Here is a 21,885-nt window from a genome sequence, read left to right as displayed (position 1 = left end):
TGCTCGGCGTCACCTCGCCCTGTAACTACGGCTGCGTATCTGATTCGTTCAGTTCTTAACTACGAAATGTAAAAGCACTGACCGCTCATTCTTTCTTTTCAGAGCGCTGCGCTGGTTTGGAGGAGCGGGAGGCAGGCGGTGCGAGGAGGGGGCGGGAGGGCGAGCGGCGCCGACGGCGGCGTGAGGAGGGGAGGGCGAGGAGCCGCAGCGTCAGCGCACCGAACCGCAGCCGGTGCTTCTGCCTCGCTCCTTGCCTCGCTCCTCCTCTCGGGAAGCGTTCCGTTCTGCCCGGGGACCGCCACAAGCCTGTTCTGCGAGGGAGAGGAACCCTGCGGCTGCGTCCCGAGCCAAGAGGTGCCGCTGGGGGCGCGTGCTGGAAGCCCCCCGCCGGGACGCGCCGCTACCCGCGCGCGGAGCCGCCGGCCGGGCTCCTGTCCGCCCCGCGGGCGCAGCGCCGCCCCGTCCGGCCACGTGCCGCCCGGCCCCGCCCCGCCCCGCTTAAAGGCGCCGTCCGGGCCCCGCCGTCCGCTCCGCTCCCCTCCCCGCGGCCCCGGGGCGCTCGCGGCCGTCAGCGCGGCGCCGCCATGGCGCTGGAAGCGGAGGCGGCCGGGGCTCCCCTCGGCTCCTTCCTCAGGGACTTCCCGTCCGCGCTGGGCCCGGGGGAGCCGCTGCCGTGGAGCTCGGCGTGGAGCGGCGCCCTGAGCGAGGCCGAGGCGCCGGGCGCGCTGGCCGAGTTGGCGGGGAACCTCCTGGGCGGCAGGTGAGCGGGGCGGGGCGGGCGGGCGGGGCCTCTCCTCAACGGCCCCGAGGGAGCGCGGCCGCCTCCGGCCCCGGCTCGGCCTGACCCCGCGGAGCGGAGCGGCGCCGGCACTCGGCCGGGCCCGGCCTGGCGGAGCGGTTCCCGTCCCTCGAGGGGCGGCGCGGCGCGGCCTGAGCGCGTCCGGGTCGGCGGGGCCGGGAGGGCGGGGGGAGGCCGGCTCCGTTCTCTGTGCCTCGGTTCGGCCGCGCCGGCTGTGAGCGCTGTGTCGCTGCCGGAGGCGGGCGGTGCTGCCGGCACGGCTCGCTCGGGGGATGACCTGCTGGAGAGGAGCTCTGTGGAGAGGGACCTGGGTGTCCTGGTGGACGACAGGTTGGCCATGAGCCAGCAGTGTGCCCTTGTGGCCAAAAAGGCCAATGGCATTCTGGGGTGCATTAAAAGGAGCGTGGCCAGCAGGTCGAGGGAGGTTATCCTCCCCCTCTACTCTGCCCTGGTAAGGCCTCATCTGGAGTACTGTGTCCAGTTCTGGGCTCCCCAGTACAAAAAAGACAGGGATCTCTTGGAAAGAGTCCAGCGGAGAGCCACAAAGATGGTGAAGGGCCTGGAGCATCTCCCCTATGAGGAAAGGCTAAGTGAGCTGGGTCTGTTTAGCCTTGAGAAGAGAAGACTGAGAGGGGACCTGATCCAGGTCTATAAATATCTAAGGTGTGGGGGGCAAAGTGGCGAGGCCAGACTCTTTTCAGCAGTGTGCAGAGACAGGACAAGGGGAAATGGCCAGAAGCTGGAGCATAGGAAGTTCCGCACCAATGTGCGCAAGAACTTCTTTACGGTGAGGTGACGGAGCACTGGAACAGGCTGCCCAGGGAGGTTGTGGAGTCTCCTTCTCTGGAGATATTCAAGACCCGCCTGGACGCCTACCTGTGCGACCTGGTGTAGGGATCCTGCTTTGGCAGGGGGGTTGGACTCGATGATCTCTGGAGGTCCCTTCCAACCCCTACGATTCTGTGATTCTGTGATTCTGTGATTCTTCTTCGAAGCTTTTATGTTTTTGAGAGGAGAGCGATCGCTGTTCCTCGGCCGCGCTGTGACCGAAGCGCCGTACCGAAGCAGGGCCGGCGCTCGGTGCGCGCTGAGCCGTGCGGGGCTGCCGGCCCTCAGCGCCTCGCTGCGCCGCCCGCCCACCGCGCCCAGCTCCTGTGCGAGCGCCCGGGGCCGCGGAGACGCAGGCTGCGTTCTTCGGCCTGCAGCCACGGTTTTTCTGAGGTGTTCCTGAGTTACTTAGCGGTGTTAAGAAGCGAGAGCAGGCAGAGCGCTGCTTTGCGATGCTTTCACCTCACCTGTCGCTGTTGTGTTTACGGAGCGCAGCCTGCCCTGTCAGCGCTGCATTGCTCGCATTCCTGCCCTGCAGCGCTGAGCGGCAGCCTGCTTCGTGGGGCTCCTGCAGCCGGAGGGAAAGTGTGAGCAAAGGGGGAGGTAGATAAGAAAGCAAAGCAGAATAAAAATGTAAAGATTGACTTATTTATGCTTCTTTTCACAAAAGGGACCTGGAAAACAGAAATACCAAAGGGTAGCATTCTTACACAACTCTGACCGTAACGCCGCAGTTACTGACTGAGCTGAAGGCTCGAATTTTCAGCCAGGCCAGAGAACACCACCGCCTTTCCCTTGCAGCGCGGTGGCTCCAGGCCCCACACCAGTTGGAAGACTTGGAGTGCATTGCTGGTCCTGGCTGGGCTGTCCTACCGCACCTGTGTCGCTGAGGCTGCGCGCTTCGCTTGCGTGGAAGAGCTGGGTGTCTGGAGCTGACCCTCTTGCATGTCTTTGCTAATCTAAAATGAATTATTTTAACTATCTTCTGCAAATGTAGCTAGCACTCTGAGACAGGCAACGCTCTTGCTTCCTGACCAGGTTTAGTGCCTTATCTACTGGATCTTTGCAGATACTTCTACTTTGGATAACTGAAATCAAGGAGCTGCCTGCTTCGTATGGAGTTAAATACTTACGTAGAACTCTTAGGAATTGGGCAAAACAGTCCTCTTGTTTTGCAGAATTTTTATTAATACTCTTCTGGCTAAGAGCATGCCTTACCACAGTCTGTGAAAATGGGTTGATGTGAATGAGAAGTCCATTAATTATTTCCAAACACTTAGAAATTAACCTAAAATTTTACTGTCCTGTACTGAAACAGAACACAAGATGTAATCTTAGCACTAATACAGAAATGTTTCCTTTGCCTCGGTGGAAGCTGAAGGCCATCCTGTGACACAGCAAAAGAACAATGTGGGTTTCCAGCAGGCTTCCTGTTTGAGCTGACTTCACTGCAATAACAGCTGTGAGCTGCAGCTTTCCGCTGTGGCCCTTCCTGAAGCATTTGCTGTGTTTCATCTCTTAGCTGCCTCAGCATCCTGTTCTGTGTCTTTGTGCTTTGCACTGTAATGCTTACACCCGAGGTATAGCCCTGGTGTATTTGTTTTCAGCAGTTCTCTGTTTTTGAGAACTCTTAATTTTGCAATTCTGATATTCTAACGTTTTTATGTCATGTTCACATGAAGCTGGGGGAGGAATTTATCTTGTGTCTGATTTACCCAATCTCTTCTAAAAGCAGCCTTTATTATTCTCCTCTCTGAGCACTGTTACTGACCCAGCACTTAATGAATCACCCCAAGCTTACTTTCTCACTCTTGGTTCTGGACAGTGTGTGTTACTGTGATGCACAGAGTACTGCTCGGTGCTAGGAATGTGTTCACAATCTCAGTGATCCATCTGCTTTGTGTGAATGCCTACCAACAAACTTTCTGCTTTTCATGGGACCAGTTGTGCTCAGCTGTGAAAGCAAGTGTGAGTTAGCAGGAATGCCTGCTTTCAGGAACCCCCAGTGTGCTCATTTGTTCATGGTTCATAGTGTTACAGTTGGAAACCTTGATGAGATCAATGCACAGGAAGGATGTAGTGCTTTTGCTGCTTACTGGTTAATTTTGTAAATTATTAACAAATAGATTCTAGGAATTTTGGGTGATGGTCAAAACCAACTTGTTGTCTGTTGCAACTGGGGCCTTGAAAACAGGAAAGACAGGGAGCTGCTGGAGGGGGTCCAGAGCAGAGCCACAGCGATGGTGAGAGTCTGGAGCACCTCCACTATGAAGACAGGCTGAGGGAGCTGCGCTTTGTTCAGCCTGGAGAGGAGAAGGCTGTGAGGAGGTCTCATGGCAGCCCTCCAGTCTTTAAAAGGCGATTATAAAAAGGAGAGGAGTAAACTTTTTTCTTCAGGTAGATAAGCAACAGGACAAGGGAGAGTGGTTTTAAGCTTAAGGAGGGAAGATTTAGACTGGATGTCAGGGGGAAGTTCTTCACAGTGGTGAGGTACTGGAACAGGCTGCATGGAGAGGTCGTGGATGCTCTGTCCCTGCAGGTGTTCAAGACCGGCTTGGATGGGGCCCTGGGCAGCCTGAGCTAGTGCCAGATCTGGAGGGTGGTGGCCCTGCTTGCAGCAGGGGGGCTGGGGCTTGATGATCCTTGGGGACCCTTCTAGCCCAAGCCATTCTATGATTCTGTATCTGGAGGAGAGAAACAAAAGTCACAGGCTGGGGAGAAAATACTGAATACAAGCAACTATTGTTTATCGGGAGATCTTATGACCTGATGCTATTTCAGCTGCATCAGAGACTTGCCAGAGAACTGCTGGCATTTGCAGATCTGCATTAAAAATGCTTTGCTGATGCAGTTGTAATGTGCTATGGACACACACTGAGTCTGCAGTGCCGAACTTTTGCTTCAGTGGCAGACAGTATGTGCTCTGGTGTTACAGCCACCAATGAGAGCAAAAATAGGTCTTCCCCTACTGCTGCTGAATGAAGCTAGAAGCGTTTGATGGCAGATTTAACATCCCTTCATCACACAGCTATACCTACCTCTCTCTACAGCTTTTGTGTGTGTATATATATCTGAATATATAGATATGCTGAAAGGAGAAGAGGTCTGTATGGTGGCAGCACTTTAATATTTGAGGGAAAATCTGTAACTCTTTTTGCCTGTGAAAAGTGGCAAGTGGTCTTCAGACATAGCAGTTAGTGAGCTCTTGTTCTTGTTGTCATAAGGAGATCTCCTGACGTGGCCGTGGAATAGAGCATGGTCGGGAATGTGAATTATTTTCCTCCCAAGAAAAGGGAAAGGCGGTCCTTGGGCTTTGTGTAAGCCTTGGGTGCTCGGTCTGCCCCCGGGGCTCGTAGCACCCTGCGCTGGATCATGCAGAGCTTGCTGCTCTGCTCCAAGAGCAGCTGTTTGGAGTCTGCCATCTGTTGCAGAATGCTGCTTTCTCAAAACTGCCAGAAGCTGCAGGCACAGAGCATGACAGGAGGCCTGTGTGTGTTTGCAGGCCTCTGAGAGAAACGTAGTTGGAGCTGAGGCTTTACTCTCAATGCTTTTATCTATTCTCGAGTCTTTAAAATGAAGCTTATGTTTTACCGTGGAGTAGCTGGAGGATATGAACTCTGTGCCCCAGCCACTGGTGTGCTGATTTCGGCTGGCAGTGAAGCTACAGTGCTTCATCTCCACTGTTACAACATGCATTAATTTTCGTCTAAATTTTTGTTGTGGTCAAAACACACCCTTTCTGTCGGCAAAGAAATAGCCCGTAGCAGAGGAATTCTGGGGCTGTTTACTACCAGCCTGTGTGGGCTGAGGCTAAGTAATTAGCGTTGCATGTGTCATAGAAATGGTATTGTCGTATTTCTCCTAAGGCTTTTAAGAGGATGTTGCTTCCTTCCATGAAACATACCCCACTGACTTCTCTCTTCCTCCCAACGTGCTTATTTTCTCACTTAGGAAGCAACTACAGTATTTTTTCTGATTCATGAAAACTGAATTGTGCTTGGTTCAGCCTGTCAGCAGGGTGTCCTGGGCTGCTTTGAAAAGATTTTGACAAGAAGTGACAGTCTTCTTTGCTTACAGAAAAGCTTTGAGGTTTGTTATTATAACTGCAGTGGGCTTCTGCTTTTGCGGTGGTTGCCATAGGTACTGCCTCTGCTTCCAGCCATTCTCCTGCCAAGTGAGACCTTGGACTCTACACTGAAGAAGCAGTTCTTACTCATCTTTGATTATGTATTTTGTTAGCTCTTGAAGCTCAGCTTTAGGGGCTGGGATTAGAACCAGTAAACATCTAAGCTGAATGGAAAATAGCATTGCCCTGGAGCCCCATTTACCTGAGCTTTATTAAAAAACAGGTTTACAGGCATGGTAGCACTAACACTGAGAGCTTACAGAATAATCAGGGCATGTGTTCTGTCCGGAACTGAGGTTTGACTAGATGGGCAGGATCGTGATTTTTTAAGCTGTTATCTTGTGCTGGTCCACGAGAACCAGCTGCCTGCCTGCCGTTGGGTCTGCAGAGCAAACAAATTCTCAGTAAGCAGCCGTTTTCTCTTTTAGATTTGCAAAACTGTGGAGATGGATGAAGAGAAAATATGTAGTAAGTGAAGCTCAATCAGTTGTATCAGTATTGAGGAATCTCTGAATTTCCTTCTAATGAACTGGGTGGCAACTGGACAAAGCTGAAGGATGTGACATAATAAGTTGTAAATCTTTTCTTTGTTGCAGGCTTCCTGTAAAAAGAGTTTTTATGGGGCTTGTGAATTATGGCATTAAGTACGTTGCCTTTTGGTTAAGTGTCTTCTTTGGGACCTGGTACAGCAGGTCAGGGCTTTGTAGGAAAGAAAGTGACTCTTCTAAACATATTAGTTTGGGTTTTTTGTTTTTTTTTAATAAACCAAATTTCTGGCTTCCCATGATGTGGTATGACTGCAGGCAGTGCTGCAACGACTGCAGACTTGTTGCCATCTATCTGAAGTACTGAAATGACTCATTAAAGTAGGCCATCGTTTCATAGCATAAAACGTGCTTCTGTTAGCAACCTGCTGACTAACACAGTGCTTTCTGTTTGCTGCCATGGGAGGTACTCATGTGGCTGTGCGAATATGACAGGGCCTGTCTTTGAGAAACACAGTGGCAAAATACGTTTCAGATTGTTGTCACAGGGATCTGAAAGCTCACGATCTTCCCCCAGCTTTCTGCCTCTTGTCTGCAGAGACCATTGCTCCCGCCAGTTCTTATTCCCCAGCCAGCCGATGTTTTCTGGCAGAACAACATCTTGTCCTTGATTTGCTGCAGATGCCTTAATAGTTATTTGTTATGTTTGCATAATTTGTTGCTTGGTGGGCATCAGACTCCCCATGAACAAAAGATAAACTTCTTTTTATGATTGTCCATGCTTATTTTTCATTGTGCTCATAAAAAATGTCTGGAATGGATGTCATGTACTGTAATTGTTAGTGTCAGCCAGAGGAGTAGAGTGAATATAGGAGTTATTTTCCAGTATCTCCCTTTGCACCTTTTTCCTTGGACAAAGGTTTCTTTGGGGACCTTCCAGTCAGAACAACTGAGTGTGAAGAGTTTGTAGGTTGGTACTGAGCGTGGCTTTCCTCATGGAGGGAAGGGAATTGGAGTCCAAGTAACCTTTTTGGAGAAGTGTACCGCCACACGGAGATCCTGGTCCTGCCTGCAGTGAGGCAGTTAGCTGCAAACAGGAACTGTTGCACAGTGAGTCACAACAAAAGGTTTGCGCTCAGAGCCCAGAGCTGAAGGTAGCCATTCCCATCTGAGGGCTCGAGTGTGTGGGATGCTATCTGTGGCTGAAGCACGAGGCAGCGGTTTGAAAACGTGATTCATGTGCTTCCTCCTCTTTGCATTCTTGAGAAGGTGTTTGTCCAACTGAAGATCTTTCTAAACATTTATGCGAATAAATATCAAACGTGATTTATTCTACTCGTTTACTAATAAAGTTGAAATTACTGATTGAGTACATGTTCTTAATTCTGAGTTGAGGTCAACAGTTGTAAACAGTGAGGCTGTAGTTCAGTCTAAACTAATACTGCTCTTCTTTCCCTTCCTTTTGTTACCAGCAGAGGTGTTTCGCCACTCCTTGCAGCATCAGTGATCCACACTGCGGTTGATGAAGTTCTCCGAACAGACTTGACTGAATTTAAGAGGGAAAGTGTGGAAAGACAGGGAGAAGGAGATGAGGAAAGATTCACCTGTAAGTATACTTTCTCCTTCTGTGGTTTTCTCAGAGGCTGTCTGTTGGAAGACTTCAGTGTTTTGAAACGTTTCCCAGAATATCTGGTTAGACTGTCTGGTGAGCAGCCCTGAACAGAACTTTATTTGCCCCTGCCAGGTATTTGTGGGAAGAAAGGTAGCGATGCTGGTTTTGTGGGCAAGATACAAATGTGCTGTCTGGAGCCCTGGACTCGTTGCAAGAGTTGGTTTTCTGGAAAGGGAAGAGAGTTCGTCTTTCCAAAAATAATTAATAAGTGAACGTGTCTGCAGTGCTTCCTGAATTAGTTAGTTAAGAACTTCTCACACAATGCCAAAAATCAAATCATTCAGTCTGATGAACAGTAGATTTGGATTAATTGATCTTTGGGACCAATCCAGAAATGGATTTGAGTGTCTGTCTGCAGCTTTTTGCGCTATGCTCAGTGGGTCTTTACATTTTCTGCTCTGTCATGACAAAGCAGGAAAGTTGCAGGTTCTTTTCTGTCCCTTCAGCTTTTACAGCCCTGTGTGTTTAAAAAGATAAAAACAACAGCTTAAAATTTGAATCTGCTCTGCTTGGCTATGAGTTGAGCTACTGACCTCAACAAAACTTATTCTTAGACCTTCTTGTTGTTGTAGTGGAAGTGGTTCAGTAGGACATAACCCGATGTCTGGCTAATGGTATTTCAATGCTTGTATCCAAGAGAACAATCTGTTATCCAGTTGGATGGATTTTCTGCTTACTTGATCTGTTTTTTTATTTTTCTTTTTGAATAGGAATGCACTTCTACCACCAAACGTGGTGTGTTTCACTTACATAATATCATTTGTGTCTAGTTGGACAGACAGGTTTTTTGGATCCTTATTGGGATTGCTTTTTAATGTAGCTACTTCTGTGATAAACCTATTTTTGAATGAGAGCTATGAAGTACAAGATCCTTTCCTTATCCCTAATGTCACACTGTTTTCCATTATTGCCACCTTCTTTCATGTGATTCTCTGGAGCCTTGCAGAGCTTGTAGGGGCAGAGTGCTGAGTGCGTGCATGTAGCTCTAGGAAAGACAGGGTAAATGATGGGGCACGACTGACAGTTCTGTCTTTGTGCTGTCAGTGCTGGATGGAGAGTCGCTGCAGCGCTGCTTCTTTAACAGACTTCGGGATGTCTGCTTTGAATGGCAGAAGCAGTTGCCACCGCTGAGACCACTGAAGCGTTTCCTGCTTGTTTCCATCCATGCCATCCGTAACACTCGACGGAAAATGGAGGACCGCCATGTTATCCTCATGGAGTTCAATCAGCTGTTTGGCTTAGCAGTAAGTCTGGACAGTGCTGGAGAGAGCAGTTTATTAGCTTTTCAACATTGCAATAAGCACAGTGATCTAATGATATGTGATTTGTGAAATGGTAAGGATTTGTTGCCATAAGGTATTTATCATGGCTGTGCTGGAGCAAGTACCTGCTTTGTTTGCTAAGGGCTAATTAACCTAACTAATGCCCCGATTGATAAAGAAGGATCTTGTGACTCTAGGTTTCATGTCGTAAGCGTTGTGGAAATGTAAGTTATCTGTCGCCACGTTGCTGGAGGTGTGATGTTTTTCTGACTGAGGTAAATAATGTGTTTTAATTAAAAAAATAATAATAGAATAAGAGTTAAATAAGGACAAATGCCAATAAATGAAACTGGAGTAGGACTACAGAACTAACTCTGTACTCTTCAATTCTAGAATTTTCAAGGATGTTAAATTACTAACATCTACTAAAGGAAAGTAATTCCCCTGCAGAGTATCCACTTCCTCCATTTTGCACGTGGCTTAACTGGCTTAAATTGTCCTTACCTATGCAACATCATATGGAAGAAAGCCCAGAACAGAACGTTGCTTGCTGTTACCACTGCAGGAGCTATTTTATTTTTGAACATTTGTTTTTCTTCCTTTTTCTTCCTCCCCGGAAAAGGATGACATCGATCGTGCTTACTTTGCGATATTTGATGGCCATGGTGGAGTGGATGCTGCCAATTATTCAGCAACCCATTTACATGTAAATGTGGGGCTACACAAGGAGATTGTTAAAAATCCAGCTGAGGCCTTGAAATGCTCTTTCCAGAAGACAGATGAAATGTTTCTTTTCAAAGCCAAAAGAGAGGTGAGCAGGTAGAGGTTAATTCCCTTGTATTCAAATAACAGTAAGAACCGTTGGACAACGTGGTATTATCCAGAAAATTCTGTCAGTATAGTATCTTTGAATTATTTATTAAATAATGCTACATGAAAGTGTTTGATCAAATTATTTCTTTTTTAAGGAAAAGCGAAATGACAGTCTTGCATGTGGGTGATCAAAAATAAGCATTAAGTGTCTAAATAACCAATTATTTGAGAGAACATTGCTCTTTGCCTGAATTAGGCAGTCTCTAGGTTCCATTGTCCTACTCCTTACCTCAAAAGAGATTTCATCTTCTTCCTCATTTCTCCTACCTTTAACGTAACAGGTGATAATAAGATAAAAGTGTATTCTGTAATTATAAAAATGACCTAAAACAGGCTCTTCAGGTATTTATTTGCCTTGAATCGAGTTGGTATGATGAATATCTTTTTTTGTCAAATCTACATAAAGGAAGGATGGTTTATTACAATTGTGCTTGTAATGAGAACTCTTGTTACAGCAAACTGATCAGTTTTGGAACTAATAGCAGAGAGGGAAGACAATGAAAAAGGCAGTATGAGCTATCTGCATACTGGAATAAATAGTTTATTTCACATGTATCTATATAGATCTTTATGCATCTGACATATATAGTACCTTTTTAAATGTACTTGAATTATGATCACAGGTCTACTGCGCTGCATTTAAGTTTTATTAAGCTTAAGTTTGTTGTTTTGCTATGTAACCTATTTGTTGAATATTCACCTAACACACCTGTTTCCTTCTGTAGAGGCTGCGGAGTGGTACAACAGGTGTATCTGCATTGATTGTAGGGAACAAGCTACACATAGCATGGCTAGGGGACTCGCAGGTAATGCTTGTGCAGCAAGGAAATGCTGTGACACTAATGGAACCTCACAAACCAGAGAGAGAAGTAAGTCTGAATCTTTAATTTATTTTTCCTTTTGCGTGTGCTGTCAGAATCTCTCTGAAACCTTTTGGAACCAAGCATTGTTTCATGATCTGCATACTTTCTATAGTGGGGTAGGTTTTTGAGTATGATGATTCCGTCCACTCCAGTGTTATGAAAAGGCAGTCTCTACTCCATGACACCTTGAAAGTACTGATGGTACTGGTAGTCTTAACTAAAGTTCCTATTCAGACTGTTTTTTCAAAAGATTCTTGCTATAAAATATATATTTGACTGTTTTTCAGGATGAGAGAGCACGTATTGAGGCTCTGGGTGGATGTGTAACCTACATGGACTGCTGGCGGGTTAATGGCACTTTGGCTGTTTCCAGAGCAATTGGTAAGCATCAGCACAGTTCAGATCAAACTTTATTAAAAGACTGTATAACTGTAAGTAACGTTTTGCTCAGCATTGTTCAAATAGTGAACCACTTTGCCATAAGGTTAGACTATGTCTATGTAACTTTTAAATAGTTTATACCTATCTAGTCTTATTGCTTGTACCATGAGCATGGTATGCTGTTCTGTTTTACGTACTAGACATGACATTCCAAAGTATTTAAATCCTTAGCTTCTTGAAAGTTTCTGACACTGTTCTCCATTGTTCTCCAACAAACTTAAGAGTATTTCAACTTAAGAGTGTTCAAGTGGAAGAAGTAAAAAATGTTTATCCAGGCTTCTTTGTGCTTAAATGTCTGTTGTGTTTTTGATTCGCTCTTGACTACAACTTTTAAATCAGATTGCTGCATTTTATCTTGAATTCGCTATTTTTCACTATTCCAGTCCAGTATCAGATACGTCTGGAGTATGATCTGTCTGTCCTCTGGGGCACTAAAAGTAATTATGGGTGAAGAACTGTTCATATTTGCAGTAACGAAGCCTTTGTTTTGATCATTTGTCTTAGGTGATGTGTGTCAAAAACCTTACATCTCTGGTGATGCAGATGGAGATTCGTTTGACCTGACTGGTTCTGAAGATTACTTGCTTCTAGCCTGTGATGGATTCTTTGATGCTGTCAAGCCATATGAGGTTGTAGACTTAGTCCTAGATCATTTAATGCAAACCAAAGGAGTGGGTCTCAAAGCAGCAGAAAGGCTGGTGGCTGCTGCGAAGGAAAATGGATCCAATGACAACATTACTGTTTTAGTGGTGTTCTTGAGGGATCCACAGGACATCTTGGCAGACTGTCTCAGAGACACTAAGAGCCTTCCAGCTGGGGATGATGCTCGGAGCTCACCCTTTAATTTCCTCAGCTGTGAGGCAGCAGCCACACAGTGACAAAATCTGCTTAATCCAGAAGGTTTAAAAGTTCACTTAAGGAACTGCTTTCCACTGAAGTAAGCCTCCAATACAATGGGCAAAATGCGTCAGGAAAAATGACAAATGGACAAACATTTAACAAAAAGGAGAATCTCCTTTTACTGAGTTCCCATTTGTCTTTTCTTTCTCTTTCCCTCCATTCAAAAAAAAACACTGGAGAGGCATGGAGATTCGTACAGCTCTTTTGTGTGTGGGAGTGGAATTCTAAAACATGTCCCAGGACTGCTGCCATATCCTTCTGCCCTGGGTGTGGTGAAAAGTGTATGTATAAGCTAGTGGGTGAGAGCCACCGTTTGTGAATTCTAAGTGAAAATTTGAAGTAATGCTTCAAAAGAGTGCTATATGTTCTATTTGTGATATTACCTTGGGAACTGGGAGTGGAGAAGCTGTCGCTATCAAAGAAAAGGTTGTTACTTTGCGTAGTTTGTAGGAACAGGCTTGATAGCACACCATTATGCTGTGTAAGTTACTTTTGTTTTGTACCAAAGATGGTGTTAAGAGAATGATATTGCCTCTTTCTTCAAGCAGAGACATTTAATTTTGTGTGTGTGGAGAGGGGAAAATGGAACTGAGTGCTCCAGTTACAGAGCAAAAAAGCAACATCCCAAGATACTTTCTGGGATGCTATGGTTAATAAACTGGAATCCAGTATTTAACTGCACTGGATTATTTCTAACAAAAATGTTTATTGGCTGTCTGGCAGCCTGAAAAGAAAGGAACTGTATTGCTGTATATTTGAGAGAGATCTTTACAAAGTGCATGTGCTCTGGCTGTTAAGTATGTTCTGTTTCTACCATTTTGCTGTGTGCTATAACAAATGCGATTTTTATTTTAGCTTCTGAAACTTAGAGTGGAAGATTTTCTTTTTCTTTGCAGTGTTACTTTATTTTGTTATGTTTTATTTAAATTAGAATTTTAAAGTGGCATCTATAATACCTGGTTTTAAAAACTGACTGTCCTCAAGTGCCTTAAATATTTCACACAAGGATTGCTGGCTTCTCATCATACTCTGATGAGCCAGTTTATAGTGTTTTTAAAATGTGACTTTATTTCATTAATATTAATGTGTGATGCACTTAACTCTTTCACTTTTATTAATGATTTTAGTGGGAACTGGGTTTCAAGAAAACATCTCGTTTGTTATTGCCAAATTGCATAACATGTGACATAAGCTTCACAGTACTTACTGTGACTTACCCCTGCCCATGCACAAAGCTCTAGCTAGGTAATCGTGATGTGAAAATTTGATCTGTCTTGACTTTCATTTAAAAAGAAATTCACATACAACTTTCGGAAGAAAATTTAGTAACATAAACTAGAAACATTTTAGTAATGTTTTTTTGTTACTAGATGATTGATTTTGCCATACCTCTTGGACTTTGGGGATCTAAGTAACTTCTTAAAGAGATGTGAAGCTAAGGTAACAATGAAAGAGTCCTTAATGAATGTGTGTTTTGTTTTGCAACTGTTAGATCCATTACATACTAGAGCCCCTGGCCGTGTCTGCTCCTGCTTTGCTAGCCTGACTGGCAGAACTCAACAAGATCTGAAGGCTCAATGGCAAATGTGTTAGTAATTTCCATACCTAAACAAGAAGTGCTTTACATCTGGCAGCAGGATTGGATGCCTAACTTAGAAGCACATGATGTTGCAATATGTCAGTCCTGTGGATCAAAATGTGTTGAAAAGTAATGTCTCTATGGGAGGAAACTTTATATAGAAGAGTTGAGATGGCTGAACAAAGAACAGTAGAGCTGTTTCTGTCTGTGCTGTCTCTGCACTATCAGCTGGTGTGGGCAGTGCAGTCCGAGTGACTGGAGCCTTTGTTGGGTCATTAGGGACGATCATAGCGTTTAACACAGTAACTCTTCTGTGAGCTGCCATCTTCTGTAGCAACTCAGGCAATTACTTTATTGTTTTGCTGTGAAACAACAGTAGCTTTTCCACTAACAAGGTTGTAACCACTTTTCCCATCCTACATTTTACTCACCTAAAATACGTGACTGCTTTCTGTGAGGGTAACCTAGTAGGGCAGGTGTTCATTTTTGTATGAACTTACTTTAGTTCAGGAAGCCTTCTGTCTTGCATAATATACTTTGGATTTGCCATCTCCCATCGCTATGATTTCTAACCTGGATATTCAGAGTCATGCAATTCTGATGACTGCTTGTGCCTCTTGGTGTCTTGGAAACAAAGTTCTTGTTGTTAGTGTAGAAAGAAGACAGAATTGTTTGATTTCATAGCTGTCAGGTGAGGAGGAAGCTGTTGTGTTCATGAAGGGAGGTGTGACGCTTTGCTAAGTTCATAGTATGGTTCACTCTCTGAAATTGGTCAAGTTTCCCGAAACACTGGGGCTGGGGGGGCTGAACAAGTCAGATTCTCAGAAATGAGCCTTTCATTTCAATCTCTTGGTGAAGACTTACAATACTGTAGAAACAAAGTATTCCAGTGTGTGCTTACAGCTGCGTGAGAATATCCAGTCAAATTTGGAGCTGGTTTGTCTGTTTTATTGGAGGCTAAGTAAAATGCACCTCTTAGAAAGCTGTCTGTGGTAATCAGAAACCTAATTCTCAAGCTGTGCTTTAGGAGAGAAATTATGCATTCTTTTACTTGTGATGTCAATATCACCTCTAGAAGCCAGCAGCTGTAATGCATAGTACTGTTATGGGGAGTGCCAGCAGTATGAGCAATGCTCTAGCAGAAGATAGTCCACAACATGGACAAAATATGGAGGGTGCTACGTTTATTATTTTAGGGTTGTGGTGTGTGTTTTCATTTGCTTGTTTTTTAATTCATAGTGCTAATCTGCTACGCCTACAGCTTCTCTTATCATCCCTCTCAAAAATTCCTGGATTTCAAGTGGTGGGTTTGATTTGCTTTTTTATTTTATTTTTGTTCACTCTCTTGGTTTCAACACTATTAAAATATTATGTAATTTGAGTGAGGGAATGATCTCACCTCTCTAGGCCTTACCAGTGTCCTCAACAATACAGCAGTATGTTAATGCTTGTCCACCAGCTGACAGTTTGCCTCTTTGTTTGCTGATGAATGTGCATCAAAACCAATACTTGAGTCTTGCCAACATCTCTGAAGCTGTAGAAATTAGCTGACACATTCAAGACAAATGTTCAATGAAAAATTGTTTTCATATTTTACTAGATTTCAGTTGGCTGTCTGCTGCATTTTTAGCACCCAGCCCTAGAAAGTTGCCCCTTAGAGGAGCCAGACTCTTTGAAACACAGTGTGCTTAAGTTCTCACATTGTGCTTGATTGAAAACTAGCTTTAGCCATCCTGCTTAGTGGGTATACAGTGCCTCTTTTGATTATGGGTAATTCACACTTCCACCTTTCTTTCCTTTCCTACCCTGCCCTTTCTGGCAAAGGAATGTAGCTGGGATAGTGAAGTCTTGGTCTGAAACAGATGAGATTACAATTTTAAAGATTACTTCTTTTTTTTTTCTTCCTAATACTGAATATAGAAATGCAGGAACATTTTTTGAACAGAGGGAGATTAAGTAAAATCCACCCTGTAAGTGATGGAGAAGTGAAAAAGAGAGAGGAATGCATTTAAGTATTATTAATGCCTATTTTAAAAAGGAAGTGGGCTGGAATATAAAGCCACAAGCGTCAGTTCTTTAGCGTGAAGTACTAGTGCTTGAAAGAATTAGAAACACACCCATTAAAAAGGCAAAACTGAGATGTGGTAGCTCTGGCTTCAAACAGTCAAGGAGAGGATCACAGTAAAAGCATCCTGAGTGACTTACTCTGACCCCTCAGTGCTGTCTTGGAAGTTAATGCCACCAAATTGATTTTTAAGATGTCTTTACATGTAAAGTATTGCTCAGAGGGAGCATTGGGTACATTCAGTCACTGGTCACTGCAGCTGCTGCCATGAGTAAGGACGTGAAGTGTGCTAACGAAGTGATGCTGCTGGTGAGCTCTCATAGGATGAGTAATTGTGCAGAGATGGCAATTGAATCGTGTTAATCACAGTGATGACTTTAATAGCGTTTAATAGACACTTATCTGAATTCAAAGTCAGAAGAGATATTGCTGTTTTTAAAAGCATTTCCAGTGCTATTAGCTTTTTGTCATGAAAAGCCAATGAAATGTCCTTTTTGGTGGTTGTTGAATATTTGTAAAAGTGCTTCTCTTGCTTCCTGAATTCTGGAGAGAAGTTGGCTGTCTGCTATGGAAAACCTGCTCTCTGTTGACAGCTTAAAGCAGCTGTTTGGGGGTGAAACTTCTGTCCCAGCAATCTAAAAACAAACAAAAATGTGCTTCCAAAACAAGTGGCTGAGGAACGTATGCATTTCTAAACAGTGTTGCGTGAGAGACTGTATCTTTAAGGAACCAGCAAATACCTTCCATTCATAGAGAGTCAGCTAGTTGAGCTGCTTGAAGCCTGAAGTAAGATTGCAGCTCTGCTCTTTGTATAAGCAAAGTGTTCATTATTACTTAGCTTACTGGGATTCTTGTGGATGCAGATATGTAACACACGGCACAGACATGGTGTACTTCTGTTCTTATAGCACTGGAGTATCAAGCACACTCTTAAAGGAGCAAGTGGGGCAAATATTAGCCACAACGGAGCAGATTGCAGGGGCTTCACGTGCTGTCTGCTGTATACAGTTGGGCTGTGCTGTCAGACAAAATCCCACTGGGAAGTAATGGTCTGATTCCCTTTTTTGAGGAGCAGACAACTCCTGATAACCAGAATGTGTTTCAGGAAGGGCTGGAGAGGGAGAAAAGCTTTGAAATGGCTGCTAAACTTCCTCATCTACACCATTTGTGTATTCTTTCTAAACAAGTTTATAGCATGTCTGCAGTTGTGCTGAAAAACAATTCATTTTTCTGCCAAGCTAATCACAGTCTTTAAAACCGACAGCACCAAAACCATGAGGCTGATCCTCCCTGCTCCCTGAATCTAGCCACCAGAGCAGCCAGCCTTCTGAGGGACTGCTTCATAGCACTGACAGCTCCAAGAGCTAAGCCCACCGCTTTGTGCATGGCTTGTGCTTGTTTCTAGTATGTTCAGTGGATCTTACTGGAGGTACTTATCTCTGTTGATTTCAGCCACGTCAGCTGAAAAGTAATCAAATGGAAACATCTGAACAAGTATCTGTCGTAGACACTTCTCAAAATACCTTAAAATAAACTGATGGACTCTTGTCATAACCTTCTATCTCCAAATAAAACAGGAAGCCAAAACCTCACCGAGAATTGCTTACGCCTTTGTTGTGTGACCCACTAGGCTGGAGCCTGAACAGGCACCAGCCCTCCCCTCGACTTTCTCAGTGTTGGTAGATCAGTGAGTTTTCCAAGCAGGCCATGCTGCTGCTGGTAGACACGAAGGTAAAGAAAAGACAGCTGTGTTGGCAGCACAGAAGGTTTTGTCAAATAGAAGAGGAGAAAATCAATAGGGAAATAAATGTTTTCAAACTTCTTGGAATGCAAACAGTGCAGTAACAACCTAGAAGAGTTTGCAGTGGACTGTCAGCTTAAAACCTCAGCAGATGAATTTGGCTGCTTTGTAGTATTTTACTTTATTTTGTTAACAAATTCCTCTCAGTCAAGGTTTCATGTCTTATGTGCTTTTTAGTCTGAAGAGAGAAAAAATATTCAGCTGCTTAGAAAGTTACATTTATCTGGGTGTTGTGACCACTTTAATGGAGAGAATATTCAGTAATTGTATTCTAAACGATTAGCCTGATTACTAATTCCCATGAGATATTTATATATCAAGTAATGAACATCGTAGAGAGAAAATGTTTCTGGGTATCCGCACACAAAAACCTGATCTAGTGGATCACTTCCTGATTTATTATCATTTATGTGGCAGTGCCTTTGGCACATGGAGGGTTTGTCACTGTGGCAGATGGACCTTGAAGGTGTGATCATTGCTCCCAGTAGGAAGTGTTTATTCTTTTATGTAAGGGATGATTGTTCCTTTTGGATGTGTAAAGACAAACTAGAGAAATCTTAAGGGGACCTTCTCAGGAAATGAGATGCAGCAGCTCCTCTTTCTCATGTTGCCCTTTCTAATGTTAAAAGACATTCAACTAAACATTGGATGATGAATCCTGCTGTCTTTTTTTTTTTTTTTCACACCTTCAGTGTGTTTGAAGGAACATCCTGTTTAGTAATAGGCAGATGTTTATTTTGTTGTGGGTTAAAACTTTACACTGACAAAAAAGGATATTGCATTTCTTACTTCCTCTTCTGAAAGCCAGTCCTGCTATCTTCCTTCTTCCCAGTTTTCCTTTTCTTCTACCTCTTATAATCTCTTCCACTGTCAGCCCTCCCCCTGCCCTCCACTGCTTTGTCCCCCTCCCAGAAAACTGCTGCTTCATCGATAAATAATATTGGCTGTTAAATCAATTTGATTGCCTTTTTATAATTTTAATTTCATCTGTGTTATAGTGAATGTGGTCTGATCTTTGGAGGCCTGCAACACCAAGAGTATAGAAGGTACCATGTCAGCTAGGAAGGTATGAGATTAGAACAACTTGTACTTTTGGCATTGCCCAATACTGGCTGGTTAAGAAGAAAATCCTCCTATTTGCATGCTATTTTCTAGGAATACTTGAGCTTTTTTTCAGGTAAGAGTAGCTCTTGTCCCAGATATAGGGCTTGAGAGACTTTCTAGTCTCTGGTTTCTGTTCCTACAGACTGTTGGTGTTTTCACCCTTTGCACTGTGTTTAGAGGAGGCTTCTGAGTTTCTCCACTGCTTCAGTACTCTCTGTTTCCTGCCCTAGTTGGTTGAGCTGGTAACTGCAGCATGGCACGTGGCTAACCAACAGCTCTGTCAGAGTACCTCCTCAACATCTGCTCTATTATAGCTTCAATCCTTTGCTTATTTAGAAATTGGACTTCTGTAACTATTCCTGCTGACACAAAAACATGTCCTTATCAGTATTAAAATAGTCCAAGAGCAGAACGGTTGCTTTAGGCACATTTCTTGCCACTGTGTTGGCTAATGAACCTTGAATGAAAGTGAAATGGCCAGTGACTTTGAAGTAGGAGCTGTTAAGCAAGTGTTGTAGAGCTGTAGTCTTTATTTATTTTGTATATTAATCTGCACTTGTGACACAGAGCAGAAAAGCTGCAGCACAGCAGATTTTATAAGCTGTGGCTTAACCAGTTTCTAGTATCTTAAAACTCTTTATTTAAACTGACTGGTTCTGCACATAGGTCAGAAACCTGTTGTCATTGATCATTACATGCTGTGCATATTGTATGTTTGTTTATATGAATTGTTCTATTAGTGCTTGTGTGTATTATGCTACATTACCATATTTTATATATATATATTTGTATGTATGTATTGCATGAGGTTTAATTGTTGGGGTTTTTTTTGTATTGTCACTTTTGTATTCACACAGTGCCTCATGTATCTACTTGCATATTTCAAGAAATTGCTTCAAAGCAGTGACTGGAAACAAGCGAGGAGAAGAACTCTGCTGTAGGATTTGATGTTTCTGAAGTATTAATAAAGCATACTGATTTCAAGTGTCGTTTGTTTATTTTCTTCAATGTATTTTTTTCATTTTTATCCTTCAAGTAGCTCGATGCACAATGGTCATATTGCATCATCTTTGGGGGGTACTCCTGTCATACTGGTGACCATCACCAAGTCCTTTCTTCCATGGGGTCTTTACAGGAGAGACTAGCAGAAGTACTAGAAGGAAATAACCCTTAGGATCACAGAGGATGCTTACTTGAAAACATGATGCTAATAAAGCCATCATAGAAATCACCTGTGTACCTTTAATTTGTTGATCTAAGTTTTCTTTTGTTTTTCTTAGCAGCTAACAACAGTAATAGTGCAAGGTAAGTTTGGCCCACTACCTAATGTCCTACAGTAATGGGATAATGATCAGAAAATCCCTGTTTCAGAAGAGATAGTAACAATTTGTTGTTTACTTGTCTACTCATTAAAGAAATAATCTGGAAGCATGTAGGATTAATTTACTACAGTAGGGAGATAACTTTCAAAATATAAGAATAGCTTGGAGCTAAATAATCTGTTACGGTTTCTGAAGTGCTGGTTTTCATTTTCTCAGGAAAGGAAGATGTAAGGACAGCAGGACAGTGATAACACTTGCTAATCTGAAACAACTCGTGGGAATCTGAAGTATGCAGCCTTTTAGGCAGTTTGCCTAAATGCAATTGTATTTATCTTAGTCAAGAAGGAAAATGAAGTCTAGCAAGAGACCAGGATGCTGTATCAGAGGAAAGCAGATAAGGTACTTCTTGAAATACAAAAATAAGTATCAAGTAGATTCTGTTTGAAGTGCTGTGGGCATGCTTGAACATACTTCAGATCAAACCTTAGATCTCCTGAAAACACCTTCCATTTCATGGTTCTAAATGTTGGGTTTCTATTTTTTTTAACTATTTTCTTAGTAAGAATGCCTGTGAAAATGCACTTTGTAATAGTCTCAGAGAAGTAGTATCTCCAATAGATCATGTCTTCAAAGTAGAGCTCATAGCCACCCTTCTGCTCTGGAATACCATTTTCCACAGTTCTCCACTGCTGGTTTGAATTTGAATACAAAACAACCAATGAGCCCATGAAAATGAATATAAAACTTTGATTTAAAGCTATATTAAGTTAAACTTGGATGCCATTTGAGATTCGATTCATCTAAATATACATCTCGTGACACAGAAGCATTATCCCTACCAGTTGTTTGACCAAGCAATAATAATGATGTCCCTTTTAACCATTCCCATTTAATACATGTTTCTCTGCAGTCAATTGCGGAAAAACCTGCTGCAGCTCATTTCCCAGGCTGGAGGAAGTATTGAAGTAATAGTGTTGATGGGGCAGATGTTTCCATTTCAGCCTATATTACAGCCCAATTGTTACAAATGAGAACTACTCAATTTTTGTAGAGCAGATCAGTTGACCTTGACTAGGACTTACTGGTGTCATCTAGGTTCTTTAGGAAACATTGCTGGGATTTGCGAAGCAGAAATCAATTCTTCAGCTCTACCAGATCAGTCTGGAATTGCCGGTTCCCTATCCCTGGGAAGCAGAACGAGCAACAGTGTTTCATCAGAGCCTAGAAGAACTTCAAGAAATATGGGATTTCCTGTAGGAATGCAGGAGATTCTACATTTCTATTCATTATCAAGCACCAGGCAAAAAATTTTCCTGCATCTGGATTAAGATGCAGGGGGAGATCTTACCACTCTCTACAACTACCTGGAGGGAGCTTGCAGTGAGGTGGGGGTTGGCCTCTTCTCCCATGTAACTAGTGATAAGATGAGAGGGAATGGACTCAAGTTGTGCCAGGGGAGATTCAGGCTGGAAGTTGGAAGAACTTCTCCGAAAGAGAGGTCAGGTGCTGAAATGGGCTCCCAGGGAGGTGGTGACGTTTAGATGTTGTACTGAGGGACGTGGTTTAGTGGGAAACATTGGTGGTAGGTGGATGGTTGGACAGGATGATCTTGGAGGTCTTCTCCAACCTTGGTGATTCTATGATTCTAAGATGACTCTTACGTTAGCTCTAATTTTATTATAGGCTTTATATTCATGTCTCTGTATGTGAGTATGAATGTGCATGTACATATATGTTTAAAGAAATCAAGGATAATCTTCATTAT

The 21,885-nt window shown here is 43.6% G+C and overlaps 1 protein-coding gene and 1 long non-coding RNA gene across 11 annotated transcripts in view; one reads left to right on the top strand and one right to left on the bottom strand.

Moving 5' to 3' along the window:
• Positions 1-517: 517 nt before the first annotated feature.
• Positions 518-19,799, top strand: PPM1F (protein phosphatase, Mg2+/Mn2+ dependent 1F). Of its 9 annotated transcripts, XR_016458720.1 has the most exons (10): positions 519-760; positions 7,711-7,844; positions 8,955-9,154; positions 9,795-9,983; positions 10,771-10,914; positions 11,196-11,289; positions 11,854-11,978; positions 13,620-13,689; positions 18,693-18,760; positions 19,656-19,742. XR_016458720.1 is itself a non-coding variant. In XM_090120887.1 (9 exons), the coding sequence occupies exons 1-8, from the start codon at positions 585-587 to the stop codon at positions 13,662-13,664; spliced, it is 1,107 nt and encodes a 368-aa protein (XP_089977013.1). In that variant the 5' UTR covers positions 519-584; the 3' UTR covers positions 13,665-13,689; positions 18,693-19,760. The 9 variants fall into 9 exon arrangements, 6 of the variants coding, with proteins under 6 accessions (XP_089977010.1, XP_089977013.1, XP_089977011.1 ...); XM_090120887.1 differs by having other exon boundaries at positions 18,693-19,760; XR_004166842.2 differs by lacking the exon at positions 13,620-13,689 and having other exon boundaries at positions 520-760.
• Positions 16,442-21,885, bottom strand: part of LOC116228728 (uncharacterized) — a 20,831-nt gene continuing 15,387 nt past the window's right edge. Inside the window, exons 4-5 of one of the 2 annotated variants that reach the window (XR_016458722.1) lie at positions 21,203-21,304; positions 16,442-16,528 (exon numbers count right to left, since the gene is read on the bottom strand). This is a non-coding gene — a long non-coding RNA (uncharacterized LOC116228728). Of the gene's footprint in view, positions 16,529-19,862; positions 19,952-21,202; positions 21,305-21,885 lie in introns of those variants that run through there. The other variant, XR_016458721.1, reaches the window with a different exon arrangement.

This window comes from Phasianus colchicus, chromosome 18 (genome assembly GCF_987193195.1).
Source record: "Phasianus colchicus chromosome 18, bPhaCol1.hap1.1, whole genome shotgun sequence".
Taxonomy (NCBI): Eukaryota; Metazoa; Chordata; class Aves; order Galliformes; family Phasianidae; genus Phasianus; species Phasianus colchicus.
Note: the sequence above shows the minus strand (reverse complement) of the source record. Positions and strands in the feature narration are given on the sequence as shown.

What these genes read in the sequence shown, in the direction of transcription:
- PPM1F (XM_090120884.1), top strand. Translation starts at nt 585, where the DNA reads ATGGCGCTGGAAGCGGAGGCGGCCGGGGCTCCCCTCGGCTCCTTCCTC. An exon ending in AGATGAGGAAAGATTCACCT is followed by an intron (nt 7,845 to 8,954) that starts GTAAGTATACTT and finishes TTGTGCTGTCAG; the next exon opens with TGCTGGATGGAGAGTCGCTG. An exon ending in ATCAGCTGTTTGGCTTAGCA is followed by an intron (nt 9,155 to 9,794) that starts GTAAGTCTGGAC and finishes TCCCCGGAAAAG; the next exon opens with GATGACATCGATCGTGCTTA.